Source organism: Oncorhynchus keta, chromosome 34 (assembly GCF_023373465.1).
Source record: "Oncorhynchus keta strain PuntledgeMale-10-30-2019 chromosome 34, Oket_V2, whole genome shotgun sequence".
In the NCBI taxonomy this organism is placed as follows: domain Eukaryota; kingdom Metazoa; phylum Chordata; class Actinopteri; order Salmoniformes; family Salmonidae; genus Oncorhynchus; species Oncorhynchus keta.
The window spans coordinates 51,610,348-51,635,265 of record NC_068454.1 but is presented as its reverse complement, the minus strand read 5'-3'; the positions used below and the strand labels follow the sequence as shown (position 1 = coordinate 51,635,265).

At 42.9% G+C, this 24,918-nt stretch overlaps 3 protein-coding genes across 6 annotated transcripts in view; 1 reads left to right on the top strand and 2 right to left on the bottom strand.

Annotated features, from left to right (window-relative positions):
* The first annotated feature begins 436 nt into the window (after positions 1–436).
* On the top strand, positions 437–16,521 carry rab42b (RAB42, member RAS oncogene family). Its single transcript, XM_035750482.2, has 2 exons — positions 437–1,196; positions 15,365–16,521. Exons 1-2 carry the CDS (start codon positions 979–981, stop codon positions 15,804–15,806), a joined length of 660 nt encoding a protein of 219 aa, XP_035606375.1. The 5' UTR covers positions 437–978; the 3' UTR covers positions 15,807–16,521.
* taf12 (TAF12 RNA polymerase II, TATA box binding protein (TBP)-associated factor) lies at positions 16,238–21,791 on the bottom strand. Of its 2 annotated transcripts, none has more exons than XM_035750483.2 (6): positions 21,629–21,791; positions 19,717–19,967; positions 19,215–19,292; positions 18,963–19,077; positions 18,430–18,518; positions 16,238–17,052 (listed from the first exon to the last, which is right to left on the bottom strand). In XM_035750483.2, exons 2-6 carry the CDS (start codon positions 19,885–19,887, stop codon positions 17,017–17,019), a joined length of 489 nt encoding a protein of 162 aa, XP_035606376.1. In that variant the 5' UTR covers positions 19,888–19,967; positions 21,629–21,791; the 3' UTR covers positions 16,238–17,016. The 2 variants fall into 2 exon arrangements, with proteins under 2 accessions (XP_035606376.1, XP_035606377.1); XM_035750484.2 differs by lacking the exon at positions 21,629–21,791 and adding an exon at positions 21,268–21,433.
* Positions 21,792–22,004: 213 nt separating this feature from the next.
* Positions 22,005–24,918, bottom strand: part of si:dkey-34d22.1 (discoidin, CUB and LCCL domain-containing protein 1) — a 29,316-nt gene continuing 26,402 nt past the window's right edge. For all 3 annotated transcript variants that reach the window (XM_035750476.2, XM_035750477.2, XM_035750478.2), the window contains one exon: positions 22,005–23,307. In XM_035750476.2, coding sequence (XP_035606369.1) covers positions 22,868–23,307 — 440 coding nt within the window. In that variant the 3' untranslated portion in view covers positions 22,005–22,867. The remainder of the gene's footprint in view (positions 23,308–24,918) is intronic.

The following is a 24,918-nucleotide window of genomic DNA, read 5'->3' as shown; positions in this document are numbered from 1 at the left end:
ATGACTAGTGATATTCTGTGACCCTGAATAGACCACCCTTTTCAGTGTGCACCAGTCCCTCTTGTTTCCAATGACAATCCTTACAGCTGAACGTGCAAGTTCCTGTCTTGACTTGAGAGAGATTGATTTGACAACCTATGAAATAAAGCTCAGTTTACATATCCTGAGCTATTAAAATCCCAAGTAGCCCCTCCGTGTGAGTCCTCGGAGAGTTTAGGTTGTATTGTTGTCCACTTCCCTTTTTCAGAGGCTCAACTGTACCCATATAGTGTGTTATGGGGGAGGCTACAATTCAGTGTAAGTTTCTTGATAACTTGATATAAAATGAGTGCTTGCAACCCATGTCATATTCTTATTTAGTGAAACATAGTGTCAAATAGTGACAACAGGAAATGCATGATTCAGGGGAGAATATGCACCCGTTCCCTTCAGAGAGCCGCAACTCCCCTTTTCTCTCTTTCCATCTGCACACCCCTCCCTTTCCATTGGAGAGCCCTCCCTCTCACACTCTTGCACCTCTCCCTTTGTCAAGTATCAAGTTTGCACAGGCAAACTTTGGAAGTCCCCACCCCTACCAAACACTCATACACACATGCACATGCTTGTGCAATATCAGTCAAGATCTACATGAAGGAGGACGGCAGCATAACAACTTAAGAACTCGATGGGATGGACATTCTTCCACAGGTGCTTTCACTGAGGATTTGAGGAGCAAGCACACACACTGAACCAAACACACTTTCGACAGCAGGGGATCAACAATGTGAGGGTGTTTCCTGGCTGCTGACACTACGGACAGAGACTGTTTTATGTGGGAGCCGTGAGAAGTGCCTCGCACTAGTTCTCCTCAGAGGGAGCGTCGAGGAACTAGCTCCAGCTTGTCAAAACCCTATCTGCCTCTGGCTTCCTGAGGGGAATCCCTCTCTCCATATCTCCCTCCATCTGCCCTATCCCCCTCTACAGTCCTCAGCAGCTGCTATGGACCTGACTCTGTGGCAGTACCAGTTCAGGATCATCATGTTAGGGGACTCGACAGTGGGCAAGTCGTCCCTGCTGAAGCGCTACACAGAGGAGATGTTTCTGGACTGCATCAACCAGACAGTAGGGGTGGATTTCTACGTCCACTTCCTGGAGGTGGAGCCTGGCGTTAGGGTCAAACTGCAGTTCTGGGACACAGCAGGCCAGGAGAGGTTCAGGTAAAGAACTGTAATGTGATGTATTACCACAACAACACATTCATTCAGCCTACAACATCACTCCATTCTGTAATGTTAGCTATTCATTTACTAATCCACCATCCAGTTACTTTTCTGACTTGAGGGACCTGCTTTCTACTCCATGGCATAAATCATGTAAATACATGATTACCATACACCCAAGCCACTGCCTGTTAACACTGCTATCATCCAGAAGATGAGGTCAGTACTGGTGCATTAAAGCTGGGACTGAGAGACTGAAAAACAGCTTCTATCTCAAGGCCATCAGACTGTTAAACAGCCATCACTCGCCCACTTTAAGGAAGGAAACACTAGTCACTTTAATAATGTTTATATATCTGGCATTACTCATCTCATATGTATATACTGTATTCTATACTATTCTACTGTATCTTAGTCCGTTCCGCTCTGACATCGCTCGTCCATATATGTATATAGTCGAAATTAATTCCTACTTTGATTTGTGTGTATTGGGTATATGTTGTGTAATTTGTTAGATATTACTGCACTGTGGGAGCTAGAAGCACAAGCATTACTCTACACCTGCTAATCACGTGTATGTGACCAATACAATTTGATTGGCTTTTAATGCCATGATCTGCACAAACTGGGTATTTTACAGAGGCTCGGGGATAGGATTGTTCCCATAAAAGGACAATTCTTACTAGTAAGAACTAACCATATTGACAACAGGAAATACAGGGCTTGCCTTGATATGGAGCAGAATGCACCCTTTCCCTTCAGAGAGCTGCAACTTCCCCTCTCTATTTCCCTTATCTTCACACCACTGCAATGTTCATGCAAATGCAATACCCTGATAAACTACCTGCTCTTTGATTTGGGTATTTTCAACAATAGGAGTATTCATCAGTCTTTACCTAAAGGAAAATCAAACAAATACAATATAACCTATATGGGAGTAAGGTGCATCAGACCTGCCCTCCTTGCAGAATGTAATGAACACTGTGACTCACCACAGCCAAACAAAATATTCCCTGTGAATCAATGGTTAGGAGTTTCTTTTAACTGTCACATACTTGCACATTTGACCATAGTGCAAGCGTTCCTTATAGTCTGGTTTATCATCTGTCTCCCTCTCTGCCTCATGAGTTGATATTCAGTGTTGGGGAGTAGTAAACTACATATAGTTCAATTAGTAATTTAACTACATTTTGCTGTAGCTTGGTGGTAGTTGAACTACATTAAAATCTTGGTATCGTTTTCAATAGTTAACTTTTTTGTTGTTGCCATTTTAGAAGTGTAGCTAACCACACAATACTTTTTGGCAAAAATAAATATGGATGAAGTAGAATTGTCTTTCTTTTTTGTCATCAGACCTGCCTAATTGTCACTTGAAACAGTTTTTGTGTTTAATAGGCCAAGTTACACATTCTGTTACTGCATGGTCATGTCACCATTGAAAGCCAAAACCCCCGCTCATGCAAACTTGATGATTAGAAGGTCCTGTGTATTTTCAACCAGCAACAATCAGGAACATTGTTACATCACATTTTGTTACATTACAGCCTTATTCTAAAATGGACTAAATACATGTTTCTCTTCATCAATCTGCACACAATACCCCATAATGACAATGCGAAAACATTTTTTTTATTATTATCTTATTTGAATAAGTATTCAGACCCTTGCAATGAGACTCAGAATTGAGCTCAGGGGCATCCTGTTTCCATTGATCATTTGACCACAGGCCAAACTGAGTAAATCGGGGGAGAAGGGCCTTGGTCAGGATGGTCACTCTGACAGAGCTCCAGAGTTCCTCTGTGGAGATGGGAGAACCTTCCAGAAGGACAACCATCTCTGCAGCACTCCATCAATCAGGCCTTCATGGTAGAGTGGCCAGACGGAAGCCACTCAGCGGCAGGAACTGGGAAGACTAGTCAGGATGGAGGGAAAGATGAACGGAGCAAAATACAGGGAGATGAAAACCTGCTCCAGAGTGATCAGGACCTCAGACTGGGTTGAAGGTTCACCTTCCAATAGGACAACGACACAGCCAAGACAACACAAGAGTGGCTTCGGGACAAGTCTCTGAATGTCCTTGGGTAGCCAAGCCAGACTTGAACCCGATCTAACATCTCTGGAGACCTGAAAATAGTTGGGCAGTGATGCTCCCCATCCAACCTGACCTAACTTGAGAGGATCTGCAGAGAAGAATGGGAGAAACTTCCCAAATACAGGTGTGCCAAGCTTGTACTCAATAGGACTTGAGGCTGTAATCGATGAAAAAGGTGCTTCAACAAAGTACTTCGTAAAGGGTCTGAGTACTTATGTAAATGTGATATTTTTACATTTGCAAACATTTCTAAAAACCTGTTTTTGCCTTGTCATTATGGGGTATTGTGTGTAGATTAATGAGGAAATACAATTTAATCAGTTTTAGAATAAGGCTGTGACGTAAGAAAATTGGGGAGAAGTCAAGGGGTCTGAAAACTTTCTGAATACTTTCCAATCCAATGTATAACCAAGTTTCCATCCAAATGTTTTATGCGAGTAAAATACAAAAAAATGCTACGACAGTGCTACCCAGGAGCACGAGCACAGGACATCACAAAGCTTCTATCGGCTGTTTTACGACAGATGCCGGGAGCTGACACTGTCGTAGTCCATGTGGGGTCAAACTACATCAGGAGGGCTAGCTAAGAACATCTGAACATGGATTTTAAGGAACTTATTTTAGCCTTAAAAGGCTCCAAAAAACAGCCAATCATTTCAGGTCCATTTCAGGTCCAGTACCATCGTTGGGTGTGGGATGGTGCTTGCCTACGGAGCTGTGAGGGGAACGGCACCTCAGTACCTCCAGGCTCTGATCAGGCCCTACACCCAAACAAGGGCACTGCGTTCATCCACCTCTGGCCTGCTCGCCTCCCTACCACTGAGGAAGTACAGTTCCCGCTCAGCCCAGTCAAAACTGTTCGCTGCTCTGGCCCCCCAATGGTGGAACAAACTCCCTCACGACGCCAGGACAGCGGAGTCAATCACCACCTTCCGGAGACACCTGAAACCCCACCTCTTTAAGGAATACCTTGGATAGGATAAGTAATCCTTCTCATCACCCCCCCCCCCCAAAAAAAAAAGATTTAGATGCACTATTGTAAAGTGGCTGTTCCACTGGATGTCATAAGGTGAATGCACCAATTTGTAAGTCGCTCTGGATAAGAGCGTCTGCTAAATGACTTAAATGTAATGTAAATGTAAATGTGGGAGATTCAGCAGGCTACTGGCATTATACATCTGGCTGAAAGATTATTGTAGCTCTGCTGGAGTCACTTTTATAGATAACTATGACACCTTCTGGAAACAGAAAATATTCTACAGGAATGATGGAGTCCATCTAAATCATTTTGGCTCCTGGACTCTGTCCGTGCATTTCAAGGCTAAGTTGAAACAATGACTTATCAATGACCCAAGACCAGCTCAGTTAATCCCTATCATTGTGACAATGAGTCGTCATAATGCTGCATCAGATGTACATTATCCGAGGGGCGTTGGCAGACACAATGTAAGTATCTTAATGTATGTCCCCCTAATTGCCCTGAATACCTCTGTTGATCCTACAGCTATTGTATGCAGTAATCATGAGCCTATGAACCAGAGTTACACTGTTAACACAGAGGCGGTGTGCCCTAGTAGGAAGACCACTTTGTGCAGCTCACCCTGCACTATCAGCTCCAATATAAGTAACATGAGCAAGTCTACTTCTGATAAGCCTCCCAGTAAAGCATTAAAAACCATCACGCAACCCAGAAAAGTGCTAAAATAGCCCATATTAACTTGCAGCCTGAGAAACAAGGTCCATGAAGTCAATAACTTGCTTGTAAACAGATGACGTTCATATTGCATCTCTGAAACTCACTTCGATAATGCCTTTGATGATACAGTGGTAGCAATACATGGTTATAACATTTACCGAACAGACAGAAATGCCAACGGGGGAGGTGTTGCAGTCTATATAAAGCACCACATTCCTGTAAAGCTGAGAGAGGATCTCATGTTAAATACTGTTGAAGTAATATGGCTCACAGGTTCATCTGCCTCACCTAAAGCCCATTCTTGTGGGAAGCTGCAATAGACCACCAAGTGCTAACACTAATATGTGTGAAATGCTTGATAATGTATGTGATATCAACAGAAATGTATATTTTCTGGGTTTAAATATTTAAGATTTAAATATTGACTGGCTCTCAACAGCTGCCCACTGAAGAAAAAACGTCAAACTGTAACCACTGCCTGCAACCTGGTTCAGGTTGTCAGTCAACCTACCAGGGTATTTACAAACAGCACAGGGATGAAATCATCAACATGTATTTATCACATCTTTACTAATGCTGCAGAAATTAAATCAGTATCCAAATCCATAGGATGTAGTGATCATAATATAATAGCCATATCTAGGAAAACCAAAAGTTCTGGGCCTAATATAGTGTATAAGAGGTCATACAATAAGTTTTTGTAATGATTCATATGTTGATGATGTAAAGAATATTTGCTGGTCTGTGGTTTGTATTGAGGAGCAACCAGAGGCCACACATTTATGAAATTGCTTATTCCGGTTACTAATAAGCATGCACCCATTAAGGAAATGACTGTACAAACAGTTAAATCCCTGTGGATTGATGAGGAATTAAGAAATTGTATGGTTGAGAGGGATGAAGCAAAAGGTATGGCAAATATATCTGGCAGCCCAACTGATTGGCAAACATACTGCAAATTAATAAATCATGTGACTAAGCTAAATAAAAACCAAATGAAACTATACTATGAAACAAAGATAAATTATATAAAAAATGATAGTAAAAAAGCTTTGGAGCATCATTTTTGGGAAAAAATACAAAAAAAGCCAACTTAAACATTATTCATTGAATCAGATGGCTCATTTATTACAAAACCCACTGATATTGCCAACTACTTTAATGACTTTTTCATTGGCAAGATAAGCAAACTTAGGGATGACATGTCCGCAAAAAACGCTGACACTACACATCCAAGTATATCTGACCAAATTATGAAAGAGAAGAATTGTACTTTTGAATTCCGTAAAGTCAGTGTGGAAGAGGTGAAAAAAATTATTGTTGTCTATCAACAATAACAAGCCACTGGGGTCTGACAATCTGGATGGAAAATTACTGAGGATAATAGTGGACGATGTTGCCACTCCTATTTGCCACATCTTAAATTTAAGCCTACTAGAAAGTGTATGCCCTCAGGCCTGGAGGGAAGCTAAAGTCATTCCGCTATCCGAGAATAGTAAAGTCCCCTTTACTGGCTCAAATAGCCGAGCAATCAGCCTGTTACCAACCCTTGTGTTCGACCAGATATAATGATGATAATAATGATATATTCCACAGTAAACAAATTGACAACAGACTTTCAGCACGCATATAGCGAAGGACACTAAAAAAAAATCACACCCTTAACATAGAGAGCAGTCCATTTTAGAATGGGTAACTAGCATTAGGCTGGTGTTAAATATCTCAAAAGCTAAAAACATAATTTTTGGGAGAAAACATTCGCTCAACCCTAAACCTCATCTTGATCTATTGTTGACTAATGCGGCTATTGAGCAAGTTGAAGAGACTAAACCGCTGGCTGTCACCCTAGATAGCAAGTTATCGTGGTCAAAACATATAAACTCAATGGTTACTAAAATGGGATGAGGTCTGTCCATAAGGCATTGCTCTTCTTTCTTGATATCTCAGTCAACCAGACTCAGGCTCTAGTTTTGTTGCACCTGGTCTTACTGTCCAATTGTGTGGTCAGGTACAGCAAAGAAAGACATAGGCAAGTTGCAGTTGGTCCAAATCAGAGCAGCACATATTTATCATGCATGTCATTGTGGTCCTGTATGGCTCAGTTGGTGGAGTGTGGCTCTTGCACCTCCAGCGTTGTGGGTTCGATTTCCGGGGCAACCCATATGGAAGATGTACGCACGCGTGACTGTAATTTGAGTCTGTTAAATGGCATATGTATTATTATATATTATTTACATTCGATTTACCAAAAGTATGTGGACACCTGCTCGTGGAACATCTCATTCCAAAATCTTGGACATTAATATGGAGTTGGTCCCCCCTTTGCTGTTATAATAGCCTCCTCTTTTCTGGGAAGACTTTCCACTAGATGTTGGAATATTGCTGCGGGGACTTGCTTCCATTCAACCACTAGTGCATTATTAGTGAGGTCAGGCACTAATGTTGGGTGATTAGGCATGGCTCGCAGTCGGCGTTCCAATTCATCCCAAAGGTGTTCGATGGAGTTGAGGTCAGGGCTCTGTCAAGTTCTTCTGTCAAGTTCTTCCACACCAATCTCGAAAAAACATTTCTGTATGGACTTTGCTTTGTGCATGGGGGCATTGTCGTGCTGAAACAGGAAAGGGCCTTCCCCAAACTGTTGCCAAAAAGTTGGAAGCAGAATGTCATTGTATGCTTTAGTGTTAAGATTTCCCTTCCCTGGAACTAAGGAGCCTAGCCTGAACCATGAAAAACAGCCCAGACCATTATTCCTTCTCCACCAAACTTTACAGTTGGCACTATGCATTGGGGCAGGTAGCTTTTTCCTGGCATCTGCCAAACCCAGAAATGTCAGTCGGACAGCCAGATGTTGAAGCATGATTATTCTCTCCAGAGAACGCATTTCCACTGTTCCAGAGTCCAATGGCGGCAAGCTTTACACCACTCCAGCTGACGCTTGGCATTGCTCATGGTGATCTTAGGCTCGTGTGCGGCTGCTCGGCCATGGAAACCTATGTAGCTCCTGACGAAAGTTATTGTGCTGATGTTGCTTCCAGAGGTAGTTTGGAACTCAGTAGTGAGTGTTGCATCCAAGGGCAGCAGTTTTTTATGCGCTACGCACTTCAACACTTGGGGGTCCCATTCTGTGAGCTTGTGTGGTCTACCACTTCCCTGGCCAAGCCGTTGTTGCTCCAAGACGTTTCCACGTCATAATAACAGCACTTACAGTTGACCGGGGCAGAAGTTTTACTAACTGACTTGTTGGAAAGGTGGCATCCTATGACGTTGTCACGTTGAATGTCATTAAGCTCTTCAGTAATGCCTTTCCACAGCCAATGTTTGTCAATGGAGATTGCATGGCTGTGTGCTTGATTTTATACACCTAGCCGAATCCACAGATTTGAAGGGGTGTGCACATACTTTTGTATAAATAGGGTAAATGTGGGTTCCTGAGTTGCGCAACGGTCTAAGGCACTACATCTCAGTGCTAGAGTTGTCACTACAGACACCCTGGTTTGAATCCAGGCCGTTTCACAACTGGCCGTGATTGGGAGTCCCATAGGGCGGCACACAATTGGCGCAGGTCGTTAATGTAAATAATAATTTGTTTTTAACTGACTTGCCTAGTTAAATAAAAGTTCAAAAGAAAATATATATTATGTCAATCTCTATGTCAATTTTTCCAACAATTGTTTACAGACAGATTATTTCAATTATAATTCCCTCTATCACCATTCCAGTGGGTCAGAAGTTTACATACACTAAGTTGACTGTGCCTTTAAACAGCTTAGGAAAATTCCAGAAAATTATGTCATGGCTTTAGAAGCTTCTAATTGACATAATTTGAGTGAATTGGAGGTGTACCTGTGGATGTATTTCAAGGCCTACCTTCAAACACAGTGCCTCTTTGGTTGACATCATGGGAAAATCAAAAGAAATCAGCTGAAACCTCAGAATTTATTTTTTGGACTTCGACAAGTCTGGTTCATCCTTGGGAGCAATTTCCAAACGCCTGAAGGTACCACGTTCATCTGTACAGACAATAGTACGCAAGTATAAACACCATGGGACCACGCAGCCGTCATACCGCTCAGGAAGGAGCTAGAGATTAACGTACTTTGGTGCGAAAAGTGCAAATCAATCACAGAACAACAGCAAAGGACCTTGATGCTGGAGGAAATAGGTACAAAAGTATCTATATCCAGAGTAAAACGAGTCCTATATTGACATAACCTGAAAGGAAGAAGCACCAAAACCTCCATAAAAAAGCCAGACTACGGTTTGCAACTGCACATGGGGACAAAGATCGTACTTTTTGGAGAAATGTCCTCTGGTCTGATGAAACAAAAGTAGGACTGTTTGGCCATAATGACCATCGTTATGTTTGGAGGAAAAAGGGGGATGCTTGCAAGCCGAAGAACACCACCCCAACCGTGAAGCACGGGGGTGGCAGGCATCATGTTGTGGGGGTGCTTTGCTGCAGGAGAGACTGGTGCACTTCACAAAATAGATGGCATTATGAGGATGGAAAATTATGTGGATATATTGAAGCAACATCTCAATCAAATTTCAATCAATCACATTTTATTTATATAGCCCTTCGTACATCAGCTGATATCTCAAAGTGCTGTACAGAAACCCAGCCTAAAACCCCAAACAGCAAGCAATGCAGGTGTAGAAGCACGGTGGCTAGGAAAAAGCAGCTAGCCAGCTAGCAAACGTCCACCGTCTACCGAATAGCAGCACTGTAGAAACTATTACACTCAACTGAACGACTTGATTAGTGTAGTGTTAGCTAGCTACATAGTTGTCTTTGCTGTCTTCGTATCCAAGATAATTGTGTAGTTTAGAGTGTGTAGTCTTAGAGTGATTATCTTAATTTACCGAGGTTAGCTAGCCAGCTATTTGTCGTCCTTAACGTAGGAGACACTGCTAGCTAGCCAACAGCTAGCCAACGTCTACTGAATAGAACTTCCGCACTCAACAACCCGGTCGCATTCCGCTTCGCTCCACAGGTAGTATCACATTTTCATTTCATTTCATTACAGCACAACGGTTTGATTTGTTTGATCGTAGCTAGCTACATAGCTAGCTACATAGCCGTCGGTGTATCAAAGATAATTGTGAAGTCTAGAGCGATTTTCTAGGTAAGCTAGCCAGCTATTGACGTTCTTTTAACGCAACGTAACGTAATCAACACTGCTAGCTAGCCAGCTAGCCCCCGAATAGCAGCACTGTAGAAACTATTACACTCAACAGAACGACTTGATTAGTGTAGTGTCAACAACGCAGCCACTGCCAGCTAGCCTACAAAGTCAACAACGCAGCCACTGGCAGCTAGCCTACTTCAGCAGTACTGTATCATTTTAATCATTTTAGTCAATAAGATTCTTGCTACGTAAGCTTAACTTTCTGAACATTCGAGACGTGTAGTCCACTTGTCATTCCAATCTCCTTGCATTAGCGTAGCCTCTTCTGTAGCCTGTCAACTATGTGTCTGTCTATCCCTGTTCTCTCCTCTCTGCACAGACCATACAAACGCTCCACACCGCGTGGCCGCGGCCACCCTAATCTGGTGGTCCCAGCGCGCACGACCCACGTGGAGTTCCAGGTCTCCGGTAGCCTCTGGAATTGCCGATCTGCGGCCAACAAGGCAGAGTTCATCTCAGCCTATGCCTCCCTCCAGTCCCTCGACTTCTTGGCACTGACGGAAACATGGATCACCACAGATAACACTGCTACTCCTACTGCTCTCTCTTCGTCCGCCCACGTGTTCTCTCACACCCCGAGAGCTTCTGGTCAGCGGGGTGGTGGCACCGGGATCCTCATCTCTCCCAAGTGGTCATTCTCTCTTTCTCCCCTTACCCATCTGTCTATCGCCTCCTTTGAATTTCATGCTGTCACAGTTACCAGCCCTTTCAAGCTTAACATCCTTATCATTTATCGCCCTCCAGGTCCCCTCGGAGAGTTCATCAATGAGCTTGATGTCTTGATAAGCTCCTTTCCTGAGGACGGCTCACCTCTCACAGTTCTGGGCGACTTTAACCTCCCCACGTCTACCTTTGACTCATTCCTCTCTGCCTCCTTCTTTCCACTCCTCTCCTCTTTTGACCTCACCCTCTCACCTTCCCCCTACTCACAAGGCAGGCAATACGCTCGACCTCATCTTTACTAGATGCTGTTCTTCCACTAACCTCATTGCAACTCCCCTCCAAGTCTCCGACCACTACCTTGTATCCTTTTCCCTCTCGCTCTCATCCAACACTTCCCACACTGCCCCTACTCGGATGGTATCGCGCCGTCCCAACCTTCGCTCTCTCTCCCCCGCTACTCTCTCCTCTTCCATCCTATCATCTCTTCCCTCTGCTCAAACCTTCTCCAACCTTTCTCCTGATTCTGCCTCCTCAACCCTCCTCTCCTCCCTTTCTGCATCCTTTGACTCTCTATGTCCCCTATCTTCCAGGCCGGCTCGGTCCTCCCCTCCCGCTCCGTGGCTCGACGACTCATTGCAAGCTCACAGAACAGGGCTCCGGGCAGCCGAGCGGAAATGGAGGAAAACTCGCCTCCCTGGGGACCTGGCATCCTTTAACTCCCTACTCTCTACATTTTCCTCCTCTGTCTCTGCTGCTAAAGCCACTTTCTACCACTCTAAATTCCAAGCATCTGCCTCTAACCCTAGGAAGCTCTTTGCCACCTTCTCCTCCCTCCTGAATCCTCCCCCCCCCCTCCTCCCTCTCTGCAGATGATTTTGAAAAGAAGGTCGACGACATCCGATCCTCGTTTGCTAAGTCAAACGACACCGCTGGTTCTGCTCACACTGCCCTACCCTGTGCTCTGACCTCTTTCTCCCCTCTCTCTCCAGATGAAATCTCGCGTCTTGTGACGGCCGGCCGCCCAACAACCTGCCCGCTCAACCCTATCCCCTCCTCTCTTATCCAGACCATTTCCGGAGACCTTCTCCCTTACCTCACCTCGCTCATCAACTCATCCCTGACCGCTGGCTACGTCCCTTCCGTCTTCAAGAGAGCGAGAGTTGCACCCCTTCTGAAAAAACCTACACTCGATCCCTCCGATGTCAACAACTACAGACCAGTATCCCTTCTTTCTTTTCTCTCCAAAACTCTTGAACGTGCCGTCCTTGGCCAGCTCTCCCGCTATCTCTCTCAGAATGACCTTCTTGATCCAAATCAGTCAGGTTTCAAGACTAGTCATTCAACTGAGACTGCTCTTCTCTGTATCACGGAGGCGCTCCGCACTGCTAAAGCTAACTCTCTCTCCTCTGCTCTCATCCTTCTAGACCTATCGGCTGCCTTCGATACTGTGAACCATCAGATCCTCCTCTCCACCCTCTCCGAGTTGGGCATCTCCGGCGCGGCCCACGCTTGGATTGCGTCCTACCTGACAGGTCGCTCCTACCAGGTGGCGTGACGAGAATCTGTCTCCTCACCACGCGCTCTCACCACTGGTGTCCCCAGGGCTCTGTTCTAGGCCCTCTCCTATTCTCGCTATACACCAAGTCACTTGGCTCTGTCATAACCTCACATGGTCTCTCCTATCATTGCTATGCAGACGACACACAATTAATCTTCTCCTTTCCCCCTTCTGATGACCAGGTGGCGAATCGCATCTCTGCATGTCTGGCAGACATATCAGTGTGGATGACGGATCACCACCTCAAGCTGAACCTCGGCAAGACGGAGCTGCTCTTCCTCCCGGGGAAGGACTGCCCGTTCCATGATCTCGCCATCACGGTTGACAACTCCATTGTGTCCTCCTCCCAGAGCGCTAAGAACCTTGGCGTGATCCTGGACAATACCCTGTCGTTCTCAACTAACATCAAGGCGGTGGCCCGTTCCTGTAGGTTCATGCTCTACAACATCCGCAGAGTACGACCCTGCCTCACACAGGAAGCGGCGCAGGTCCTAATCCAGGCACTTGTCATCTCCCGTCTGGATTACTGCAACTCGCTGTTGGCTGGGCTCCCTGCCTGTGCCATTAAACCCCTACAACTCATCCAGAACGCCGCAGCCCGTCTGGTGTTCAACCTTCCCAAGTTCTCTCACGTCACCCCGCTCCTTCGCTCTCTCCACTGGCTTCCAGTTGAAGCTCGCATCCGCTACAAGACCATGGTGCTTGCCTACGGAGCTGTGAGGTGAACGGCACCTCAGTACCTCCAGGCTCTGATCAAGCCCTACACCCAAACAAGGGCACTGCGTTCATCCACCTCTGGCCTGCTCGCCTCCCTACCACTGAGGAAGTACAGTTCCCGCTCAGCCCAGTCAAAACTGTTCGCTGCTCTGGCTCCCCAATGGTGGAACACACTCCCTCACGACGCCAGGACAGCGGAGTCAATCACCACCTTCCGGAGACACCTGAAACCCCACCTCTTTAAGGAATACCTAGGATAGGATAAAGTAATCCTTCTCACCCCCCCCTTAAAAGATTTAGATGCACTATTGTAAAGTGGCTGTTCCACTGGATGTCATAAGGTGAATGCACCAATTTGTAAGTCACTGGATAAGAGCGTCTGCTAAATGACTTAAATGTAAATGTAAATGTAAAAACTCCCTAGAAAGGCCAAAACCTAGGAAGAAACCTAGAGAGGAACCAGGCTATGTGGGGTGGCCAGTCCTCTTCTGGCTGTGCCGGGTGGAGATTATAACAGAACATGGGCCAAGATGTTCAAATGTTCATAAATGACCAGCATGGTCGAATAATAACAAGGCAGAACAGTTGAAACTGGAGCAGCAGCACAGTCAGGTGGACTGGGGACAGCAAGGAGTCATCATGTCAGGTCGTCCTGGGGCACGGTCCTTGGGCTCAGGTCCTCCGAGAGAGAGAAAGAAAGAGAGAATTAGAGAGAGCATATGTGGGGTGGCCAGTCCTCTTCTGGCTGTGCCGGGTGGAGATTATAACAGAACATGGCCAAGATGTTCAAATGTTCATAAATGACCAGCATGGTCAAATAATAGTAAGGCAGAACAGTTGAAACTGGAGCAGCAGCATGGCCAGGTGGCACGGTCCTTGGGCTCAGGTCCTGGGGACAGCTGTGCCGGGTGGAGATTATAACAGAACATGGCCAAGATGTTCAAATGTTCATAAATGACCAGCATGGTCAAATAATAGTAAGGCAGAACCTGGGGCATGGTCAAGACATCAATCAGGAAGCTAAAGCTTGGTCGCAAATGGGTCTTCCAAATGGACAATGACCCCAAGCATACTTCCAAGGTTGTGGCAAAATGGATTAAGGACAACAAAGTCAATGTATTGGATTGGCCATCACAAAGTCCTGACCTCAATCCCATAGAAAATTTGTGGGCAGAACTGAAAAAGCTTGTGCGAGCAAGGAGGCCCACAAACCTGACTCAGTTACACCAGCTCTGTCAGGAGGATTGGGCCAAAATTCACCCAACTTTATGTGGGAAGCTTGTGGAAGGCTACCCGAAACATTTGACCCAAGTTAAACAATTCAAAGGCAATGCTACCAAATACTAATTTAGTGCATGTAAACTTCTGATCCACTGAGAATGTGATGAAAGAAATAAAAGCTTAAATAAATTATTCTCTCTACTATTCTTACACATTCTTAAAATAACGGGGTGATCCTCACTGACCTACGACAGGGAAGTTTTACTAGGATTAAATGTTAGGAATTGTGAGAAAGTTTAAATGTAGTTGGCTAAGGTGTATGTAAACTTCCGACTTCAACTGTATATATATTTGTAATAAATTACAATTGCAATAATACTGAATAAAAAAAATCATTTTTATTTTAACTTAATATTATACATTAATCAAATCTATTTAATCTCAAATAAATAATGAAAAACACAGTGTTGGAGAAGAAAGTAAAAGTGCATAATGTGCCATGTAAAAAAGCTAACGTTTAAGTTCCTTGTTCAGAACATGAGAACATATGAAAGCTGGTGGTTCCTTTTAACATGAGTCTTCAATATTCCCAGTAAATACATTTTAGGTTGTAGTTATTATAGGAATCATAGGACTATTTCTCTCTATACCATTTGTATTTCATATACCTTTGACTATTGGATGTTCTTATAGGCACTTTAGTATTGTAATCAATTGTAAGATATCCAGACACAATGCATCTGACATCTACTGAAACACAACTAGGGGTCGTTCAAAGAGGATACCTATTCTGGTGAAACCTCCCTTCAATGAATACCACATCCTCTTTTGCAGATGCAATAGATAGAGTTCCTCCATACATAGTCAACATTAGCCTAATTTAGGTTAACATTTACCAATGTGTATGAGTTCATAGTAATTATCACAACTATTTATATGCTGATCATTGATTCACATCCATAAATTGATTCCATTTTTTTATTTTTACAATTTCCTTTCACTTTTTGATATTTTTTTCTTTTCTCTCAGGTCAGTGACTCGGTCCTACTTCCGTAACTCAGTGGGGGGCCTGCTGGTGTTTGACCTGACTAACCGTGCCTCCTTTGAGCATGTGCAGGAGTGGCACGCAGAGGTGTGTGAACATGTGCAGCCCCACACGGTGCTGTTTGTACTTGTGGGCCACAAGAATGACCGGGTGGCCCAGGGAGAGCGGGTGGTGGGCCATAACGAGGCTGAGAAACTGGCAGGCCAGCTGGGGATGCCCTACATTGAGGCGTCGGCTAAGACTGGTCAGTGTGTGACGGAGGCTTTCGAGCTGCTGACCCGCCGGGTGTACCAGGGCTTGCTGAGTGGAGAGGTGCAGCTACAAGAGGGCTGGGACGGGGTGAAGTGCTTGGCTCCACGTGCAACCTTAGCACAGCTACAAAATCCCAAGATCAATATATCCAACAACAGAAGGTGCTGTTCCTGAGTTGCTGTATTGTCATGTATGCCATGTCACAATGCCTCTCTTCAAAAACTGACTGTCATATTAGATAAAAGATCATAAAATAATCTTGACTTGAGGCTCTTCACCGGATGAGAATAAGTTTTACAAGATGGGCATTACCTATTGTGACAATATTTCAGAACATGGAAATAGACATAACACATGTAAAAGACTTGCAAGTGTGTGTTCAGGGACTTTTCTGAAGGAGGTCGTTAGTTTGTCATCCAGAATCGAGAAACATTATCACAGTGGTATTACAGTTAAGGAAATCTAGTCAAATCTCTTTACCCTGAATAGTGATATACTGATGTAATCCATTTATGTAGAAAGTGAACTCCGAAATACTCAAGGTTCCAACAAATGAGAAAGAACATGACTTAACACTGAAATAAACACACAAATCAAATGCCAAGTGAAATATGAATCTTGTTTTATTTATGGAATAAAAAGGAACAGGTTTAACTACAACACGGCCATATGAAGTAAAACAAAATGTTACTGCTTCCCTACACATCCCCAAATAAGGACCATTACCCAACCCCATCTCACGGCAGTCTGGCGATACAAGCAATACTTCACATACTTATGATTTTTGAATAATAATCAGTTAATTGTTGACATCTTATGAAAAACAATGTCCTGGGTAATTTTCTAATTAACTATGAAGATGACATCAGATCTCTACAGCACACAAAAACATAGTGCCATGAAAGTACCCTGAAAACTAACTAACTGCAAAAGGTGTCCATTTCTGATGTTAGATGAAGGGGGTTTATGTGACAAAAACTAAACGCACAACAGCAAACGCATGCCAGACAAAATAAAATAAAGTGGGAAAGAGTATGGTAACCACCACCATATTGAAGGTGTGTGTGTTTGATGGTTACCCCCTGAACAAAAATGTAAAGTTGAACAGATAATTCCTAAAAACAAAACACTGTCCAAAAACAACACTTCATACCTGAGTGTACATTTACACTGAATGAGAGAGTGTGTGATTTTGGCCAGTTTATGGTGAAAAGCGTTAAAAAGGACAAGATATCAAAATACTTGTGTGATAGTGGAGCTGACAAATCACACACAAAACCTGGGGGAGATGAAGACGTGGGTGAAACAATGTCCCCCATTATTAGAAATACACAGAGAAAAGACAAAGCACAGAGTGTTTGTGCGAGGCTGGTTCCAGGTCTTGCTACTTTTTGGTTGTTTTGCGGATCAATGCCATTCTCTGGATGAGACAAATGAATAACATGCTCAATCACTATTGCACTTAGGTCATTTTTTCGTAGACATTCTTATCCAGAGCGCCTTACAGTCAGTGCATTCAACTAAGGTAGTAAGACAACCACATATTAAATTATTGAAATTATTTTCAATACTTTCTAAATAAACAATACACCAAAAATAATATTTATTTAATACATATTCAGTGCTGTGAAAAAGTATTTGTCCCCTTTCTAATTTTCTCTCCTTTTGCATATTTTTGATACTGAATGTTATATCTTCAACCAAAACCTAATATTAGACAAAGGGAACCTGAGTAAACCAATAACAACAATTATATAAGTACTTTACACCACTGGAAGTAAGTAAGTAAAAGTACTAGTTAAGTAGTTTTTTGGGTTATCTGTAATTTACTATTTAAATGTGACAACTTTTACTTCACTACATTCCTAAAGAAAATAAATAACTTTTTACTCAATACATTTTCCCTGACACCCTAAAGTACTCATTACATTTTGAATACTTAACAGGACAGGAAAATGGTCAAATTCACGCACTTATCAAGAGAACATTCCTGGTCTGATCTGGCGGACTCATTAAACACAAATGCTTCATTCGTAAAGATGTCTGGCCCACTCTTCCATGCAGAACTGCTTTAACTCAGCAACATGAACTGCTCATTTCAAGTCCTGCCACAACATCTCAATTGGGATTAGGTCTGGACCTTGACTAGGCCATTCCAAAACTTCAAATGTGCTGTTTTTTAGCCATTTTCATGTAGACTTGATTGTGTGTTTTGGATCATTATCTTGCTGCATGACTTCAGCTTCAGCTCACAGACAGATGGCCTGACATTCTCCTGTAGAATTATCTGATACAGAGCAGAATTCATGGTTCCTTCTATTAAGGCAAGTTGTCCAGGTCCTGAGCAGCAAAGCATCCTAAAACTATCACACTATCATCCACCACCATGCTTGACCATTGGTATACGGATCTAACTGTGGAATGCAGTGTTTGGTTTTCACCAGGCATAATGAGACCCGTGTCGTCCAAAATGTTATACTTTTGACTCATCTGTCCATAGAACATTCTTCTAAGAGTCTTGATGATCATTCAGGTGCTTCCAGGTGCTTTTTGGCAAACTTGAGTAAACTTTTTCGATGAGATTTGGTTGTAGTCATTCCCATGATCTAATAAAGGTTCCCTTTATCTAATAGTAGGTGTTGGTTGAAGATACATTCAGTATCAAAAATAGAGAAATTCAGAAAGGGGGAAAATACTTTCACAGCACTGTACATTTAAATTATTTAACGTTTAGCACAATTCATTAGTATACATTTCAACCCTGGGTGTGATCAAGATGAAAGTGTTACAAACAAACCTGTTTGTGGGCCTCTGTGGTACAAGCCTTCTTATATGGCCGAATCTCATCTGAACCATAGCCAGGAATCCACATGTTCCATTGGCGCTCTGTTGAGTGGCAGACAACACAGGGAGTGAGAATAAAAATCAAAAAGAAAATACACTCAACAGGAAATGGTCCATTAACTTCATCCACCTTTTATATGCATATCTTTAAAACTCAAAACTGCTACACCCATGGCTCATTTTTGCCATAGTAAATTAATCATTCCAGTAATGGAGACAAACACTGCTTATGCCACAATTAGTTGCCAGGGCTCTACAGTGAGACCATTTTACTCGCATATACACCAAAATATTTTTCTGTGCAACCTGCAATTGTTATTTAGAAGCACCAGTACGCCTAGAAAAATGAAGGATCCTAAATGTATTTGTGTGCGCCAACATTTCTCAACTGAGGCGCACACGTGCTCCTTGTAAAAAAGTTCAGTGTAGAGCCCTGACTGCAGCGGCTGCTGCTCCAACCATCAGCCAGTATCAGCCTTTACTCACCCAGGTGTAGCTGGACGTCCTTCACTTCTAAGGTGTTGGACTTGCGATGGCGGGCCAGCTGACAGGCAGCCGTCACCACACTGTCAATAAAGTCATCTGCAATCTGCAGCAGCATCTGAGAGGAAGACAGATGGGGGACCTCGGGTCACAAGTGTCGAGGCTTCAAAACATTGCATGCACTAGTCTTTGCCTTGTAGTTTTGGGACGCCATCTTCAGTGAAAGACACTTCTGAGCTACTGTAGTAAACATACCTCCTCCACATCCTCATCGAGCTGCTCATTGGGGTCAATCTCTCTTACTAGGTCCTGCAGCTTCTTTTTACTCAACACCTGAGTGGAGGGCAAACAGGTTGTTAGTCATAGTCAATGGTGCACTTGAAGCGGTCAAGCAGAGTGGCTACATATGCTCATTGTACACCCTGAAACTTCACATCTGGCTAGGGAGATGAACATAGAAGGCATGTTTTTACAGAACCAATCAGCATGTGAAACTGAAGGATTGGTGTCAATATGTGCAAAGCCAAGTAGTAACTGTACCTTACAGTTTTAGTGAATTCTTTGAACAATTCTACTGAAAAACATCACCCAGCTGGAGTATACCATGGTCGTGTTTATTAGCTACCAAATGGAAGAATCCGAACCGAAACAGGGAGGGACTTCCTGTCCAATAAAAAAGATACATTTTCATTTTCTGTCACAACATTTTTCCAGCATGCCCCAGGTTGGTGATGAGGAGATGGATATGAGGACTCACCTGACTTCCTTCTGGGCTGATTCTGCCGGCAGGGCCAGGTGTGCCCATCACCTTCCCTGGAGCGGCGGCGCTGCTATTGGCCATGCTGGTGGCGAGAGGTGGTGTTGAGGAGGCCTCGGCTTTCACGGTGAAGAAGTTGGAACGGTTGGACTGTGGTTGGTACTGGGTCATAATCTTCCAGACCTAGGATGTCAGATGATGGTGCCTCTCACTGGGTCTGCACTTTCGTCGTAAGGACCAAGTCCGTGAAACTGGAATAAGAAGGGAAAAGTGTGAGACAAAAAAGCCCCTTGCGCCCTCAATCAACAACACACAGAATGCCAGGGTGAGGGTAGACTGGTACATGGGATATGACTAGGGCCTTGTTGTAAAATCTGCGTTGCAGACGGCATCCAGCCATTAAAACAGAATTCAACAATAAAAACAATTTTACTGAACTTAGTAGGAATGTACTAAATGTATGAAACATTAGAAAATGCAATACATTAGAAAATGCAATAATTTGCCCAAGTTAATCATAAGACATGAACAAAATGCATCCGTTATTCATATTTGCCTGCAACTTTTGGAAACCGCACAGGAATGCCCCGTCTGTGTGTGTGCGGTGCTCGCGTATGTCTACACTTTGTGTAATCTCTTCTGGTAGAAATAGAAAGACTCTCTCAAAAACGCTCTAAATTAAAATGTTAACTACAAAATACCCTATACCTTCCTCACATAATGATATCATGATTACTTGCATCAATGCAATCACATGAACGCTACAGAAACATAGCCAACCAAACAAGGAACTATTGCTGGTGCACACTTGAATTAAAGGGTAACGACACCCCAAAACCCACATTTCTTCTATTTTTCCTCAGACCTCAAAAGTGGTCTCCTGGCGTTGTTGTGGACTACAATATTAAGTGTGATTTGAGCATAAAAACCTGAAAAGGCTTGGAAAAAGAGAAACCTGGAAAAACAAAAACATAATAATTTGGGGAAATATTCCACAAATCTTAGAGGGCCCTAGCCATATCATGACATTTAGGTAGTTTAAAAAAAATGTCAGACTAGCTAACTAAAAACCTAGCATGATATTTCTATGGATATTTACTGGGTAGTTAAAAAAACAAATATCACACATTGCGGCTGGCAAACCAATAACATGACACCGTCTGTCAGTCTTAAATTATTGCGTATGGGCATATCAACACTCAGGTGACAGCTATGTTTGTTGACTAGCTAGCTGGCTATGTTTGTTGACTAGCTAGCCTGCCGACTCATGTTAACTGGATACATATTGATTGAGCACATGTTAATTGTTTGATATCGTGAGACAAGCGTTGAATTTAACTAGAGGAAGCCGTAATCATGTTGAAAAACTAGTAATAAATGCATCACAACCATAGCTAATTTCAGTTAACATCCGTTAGTTAGCAGGCTAACATGATTTAGCTAGGTAACGTTAACGTTACAGATATAGCAAAGATTCAGCTTGAAGACACAGTGGTCACATTTTCCATGGAATGGTCCAAGCAAACGTATTTACATATATAAAATAAATACCTTTATATTTCACTCGAACGTTACATTTTAATGTCAAGCCATAAATGCAGCTAGCTTAACCTTAGCCGTCTTGCTAGCTAGTTATTAGCCAGCTAGATACCTGCTAACACAATATGATGGGGAGGATCTCAATTTCACCCGTTCCTTTCTTTGCCTCTTTTTCAAAAACCCATTGGGGGAGAGGGTCAGAAGGGCGGGACCTCTGGCTTTCTCATCCAATGGGTTTTTGAGAAGGGGAGAGGACGCGAAGAGTAAATGATTGAGATCTTCCCATAATCATAACGCTGTGCAAACTAGCTGGAAAAAAATACATACCAAGAATACCAAGAGATATATATATATATATGTTTTAAATACTTACCTGACAAAACAAACTCTATCTCTCCATGTTTTGAACTAGCAAATTTAATCCCACACAACACAAACCCGTCTATGGCTAGAAAGTCAGATTTTTTTCAGATCTTCCTATTTGAATAACTGTATTTCCGGTACACCCAAATTGACGTACTCCTGCCCCCAGTGTCTGATGAAGGAAATGTTGCTCAATCTACAATATGAATGTGAACACTATCCCCAAAAACTGATATCACGTCTAGCCTTAGTCAATAACCCACAACTGGTCAATGTGATTGTGTATGGGTAAATTTGGGAATAAAATAATTTAAGACTAAAAAAAAATGATTGGTCTTAATGTTTTCTTCACACATAATTTTCTTTACCACAAGATGTCAACAAAGCACGTTTGTGTAATTTTTATTCAACCACAACACACACTTTTATCTCAGTACACAAACATTTGAGGCCCAGGAAATAGTGTTAAATATAATAGAAATAACTATATTCGTCACTGTATTTATTTTTTCAGTACAAAAATATTCACTTTTCAGTGTCATTCAGTTCACTCTGTGAACATGAAGTTCCCCTGAAAATTATTTTTAAAATATCACAGTAAAAAAAACAAAAATAGTAAGCATTATCTAAACAGATGAGAGAAATGGTGTCACAACTTGATACAAGATAATACACTGTAATCAGACAGTCATATTGCTGTTTCCAAGACATGCTCTTTTTTTTACAGCTCCTGTAAGAATGATTTAAACTGACACTTCAATGAGCATATCAGCTTTCAAGTATGTTAAACTTTGATTTGTAATTTATATTTTACTTTTTGTGCCGTTTTATTCACGGAATATATTAGTTAATTGGAATCAATATATGCCATTAGACACATTTTCTTGTAAATAACAGGTCATCAACTTTGGACGGTACTGGTCATGAATGGTCCCTGCTTTGCCCATTACGGTGGCCCAAGGGGTGGGAGTGCCAAGCAGAGAGCAGCCAATGGTGCCACCAAGTGCAAACTGGTACACACAGACAATGAAAATAATGAGGCTGTGTGTACCAGGTTGGGCTCTATTCAATCCTTATTGCTGAAATTCAGGGTTACAGTGTGAATTAAATTGAAAGACAATGTTCCTGTGTTATAGCGGAGACTGCATTCACAGTAAATGCTGCATGTATCGGCGCAATCGTAAATTACCTTTACATTTATAGCGTGCAATATGTAACACTTCAGCAATAGTGGTTGAACTTGCTGTATTCAGAAAGGCTCCTCATATGGGTGCTGTAGCAGGGAGTCAGACAACAGGGGCTCAGGCTCAGTGTAGACCACACTGGCCGGGCGTGGGACATTGGCATGGAGAGACGTAGTGCAATAGCCATTGGGCAACTTTCTGTGAGAGGGGCAGTCATACTGGGCTTGGGTTATTGTGGTCCTTGTCCCTGTAGAAACCATAGGCAGTACATGTTTGTTGTTGTGTAGTGTCCCCTGTGGAGTTGCCAGATTGGGATCTGGGGGCTGGTCACTGAATGGGGTGGCATACTCGGGCTCCAGGGGCAGGGGCTCAGTGTGCTCTAGGAGCTTTCCAGGGGTATCATAGTGGTTGAAAGTGAAGGGGACGGTGTAGCCCTCCTCCACTGTGGGCCGGAAGGTGGAGCCAAGCTTCTGCCCCCAAGCCATCACATCTGGCTCTGCATAGTCTGGGCAAGCAGAAACACAACAAACATGAATGTGTCATAGAGCTCACATATAGTTCATAGTTCTATGAAGCACCAGAAACACATACAGTGGCAAGAACAATGATATGAACCCTTTGGAATTACCTGGATTTCTGCTTAAATTGGTCATACAATTTGATCTTATATTAATCTAAGTCACAACAATAGACAAACACAGTCTGCTTAAACTAATAACTCAAACAATTCTAAGTTTTCATGTCTTTTTTGAACACACTGTGTAAACATTCACAGTGCAGGGTGGGGAAAGTATGTGAACCCTTGGATTTAATAACTGGTTGACCCTCCTTTGGCAGCAATAACCTCAACCAAACGTTTTCTGTAGTTGCAGATCAGACCTGCACAATGGTCAGGAGGAATTTTGGACCATTCCTCTTAACAAAACTGTTTCAATTCAGCAATATTTTTGGGATATCTGGTGTGAACCGCTCTCTTGAGGTCATGCCACAGCATCTCAAATTAGGTTGAGGTCAGGACTGACTGGGCCACTCCAGTAGGCATATTTTCTTCTGTTCAAGTCATTCTGTTGTTGATTTACTTCTGTCTTTTGGGTTGTTTGGGTTGTTGTCCTGTTGCATCACCCAACTTCTGCTGATAGCCTTACAATTTCCTGCAAAAAGTCTTGATAAACTTGGGAATTCATTTTTCCGTCGACGATAGCAAGCTGTCCAGGCAGCAAAGCAGACCCAAACCACTATGCACCCGCTACCATAATTTACAGTTGGGATAAGGTTTTGATGTTGGTGTGCTGTGCCTTTTTTTCTTCACACATAGTGTTGTTTGTTCCTTCCAAACAACTCAACATTAGTTTAATCTTTCCACAGAATATTTTGCCAGTAGCGCTGTGGAACATCCAGGTGCTCTTTTCCGAACTTCAGACGTGCAGCAATGTTTTTTTGGACAGCAGTGGCTTCTTCTGTGGTGTCCTCCCATGAACACCATTCTTGTTTAGTGTTTTACGTATCGTAGACTCGTCAACAAAGATGTTAGCAGTTTCCAGAGAATTCTTAGACACTCAAGGATTCTTCTTAACCTCATTGAGCATTCTGCTCTGTGTTTTTGCAGTCATCTTTGCAGGACGGCCACTCCTAGGGAGAGTAGCAACAGTGCTGAATTTTCTCCATTTATAGACCATTTGGCTTACTGTGGACTGATGAACATCAAGGCTTTTAGAGATACTTTTGTAACCCTTTCCAGCTTTATGCAATTCAACAATTCTTAATCTTAGGTCTTCTGATATGTCTTTTGTTCGAGGCATGGTTCACATCAGGCAATGCTTTTGTGAATAGCAAACTCACATTCTATGAGTGTTTTATAAAGGGCAGGGCAACTCTAACCAATATTTCCAATCTCGTCTCATTGACTGGACTCCAGGTTAGTTGACTCCTGACTCTAGTTAGTGTTTGGAGAAGTCTAGGGGTTCACATACCTTTTCCAACCTACACTGTGAATTATTAAAATATGTATTCAATATAGACAAGAAAAATACATTAATGTGTGTTATTAGTTGAAGCACACTGTTTGTCTATTGTTGTGACTTAGATGAAGGTCAGATCGAATTTTATGACCAATTTA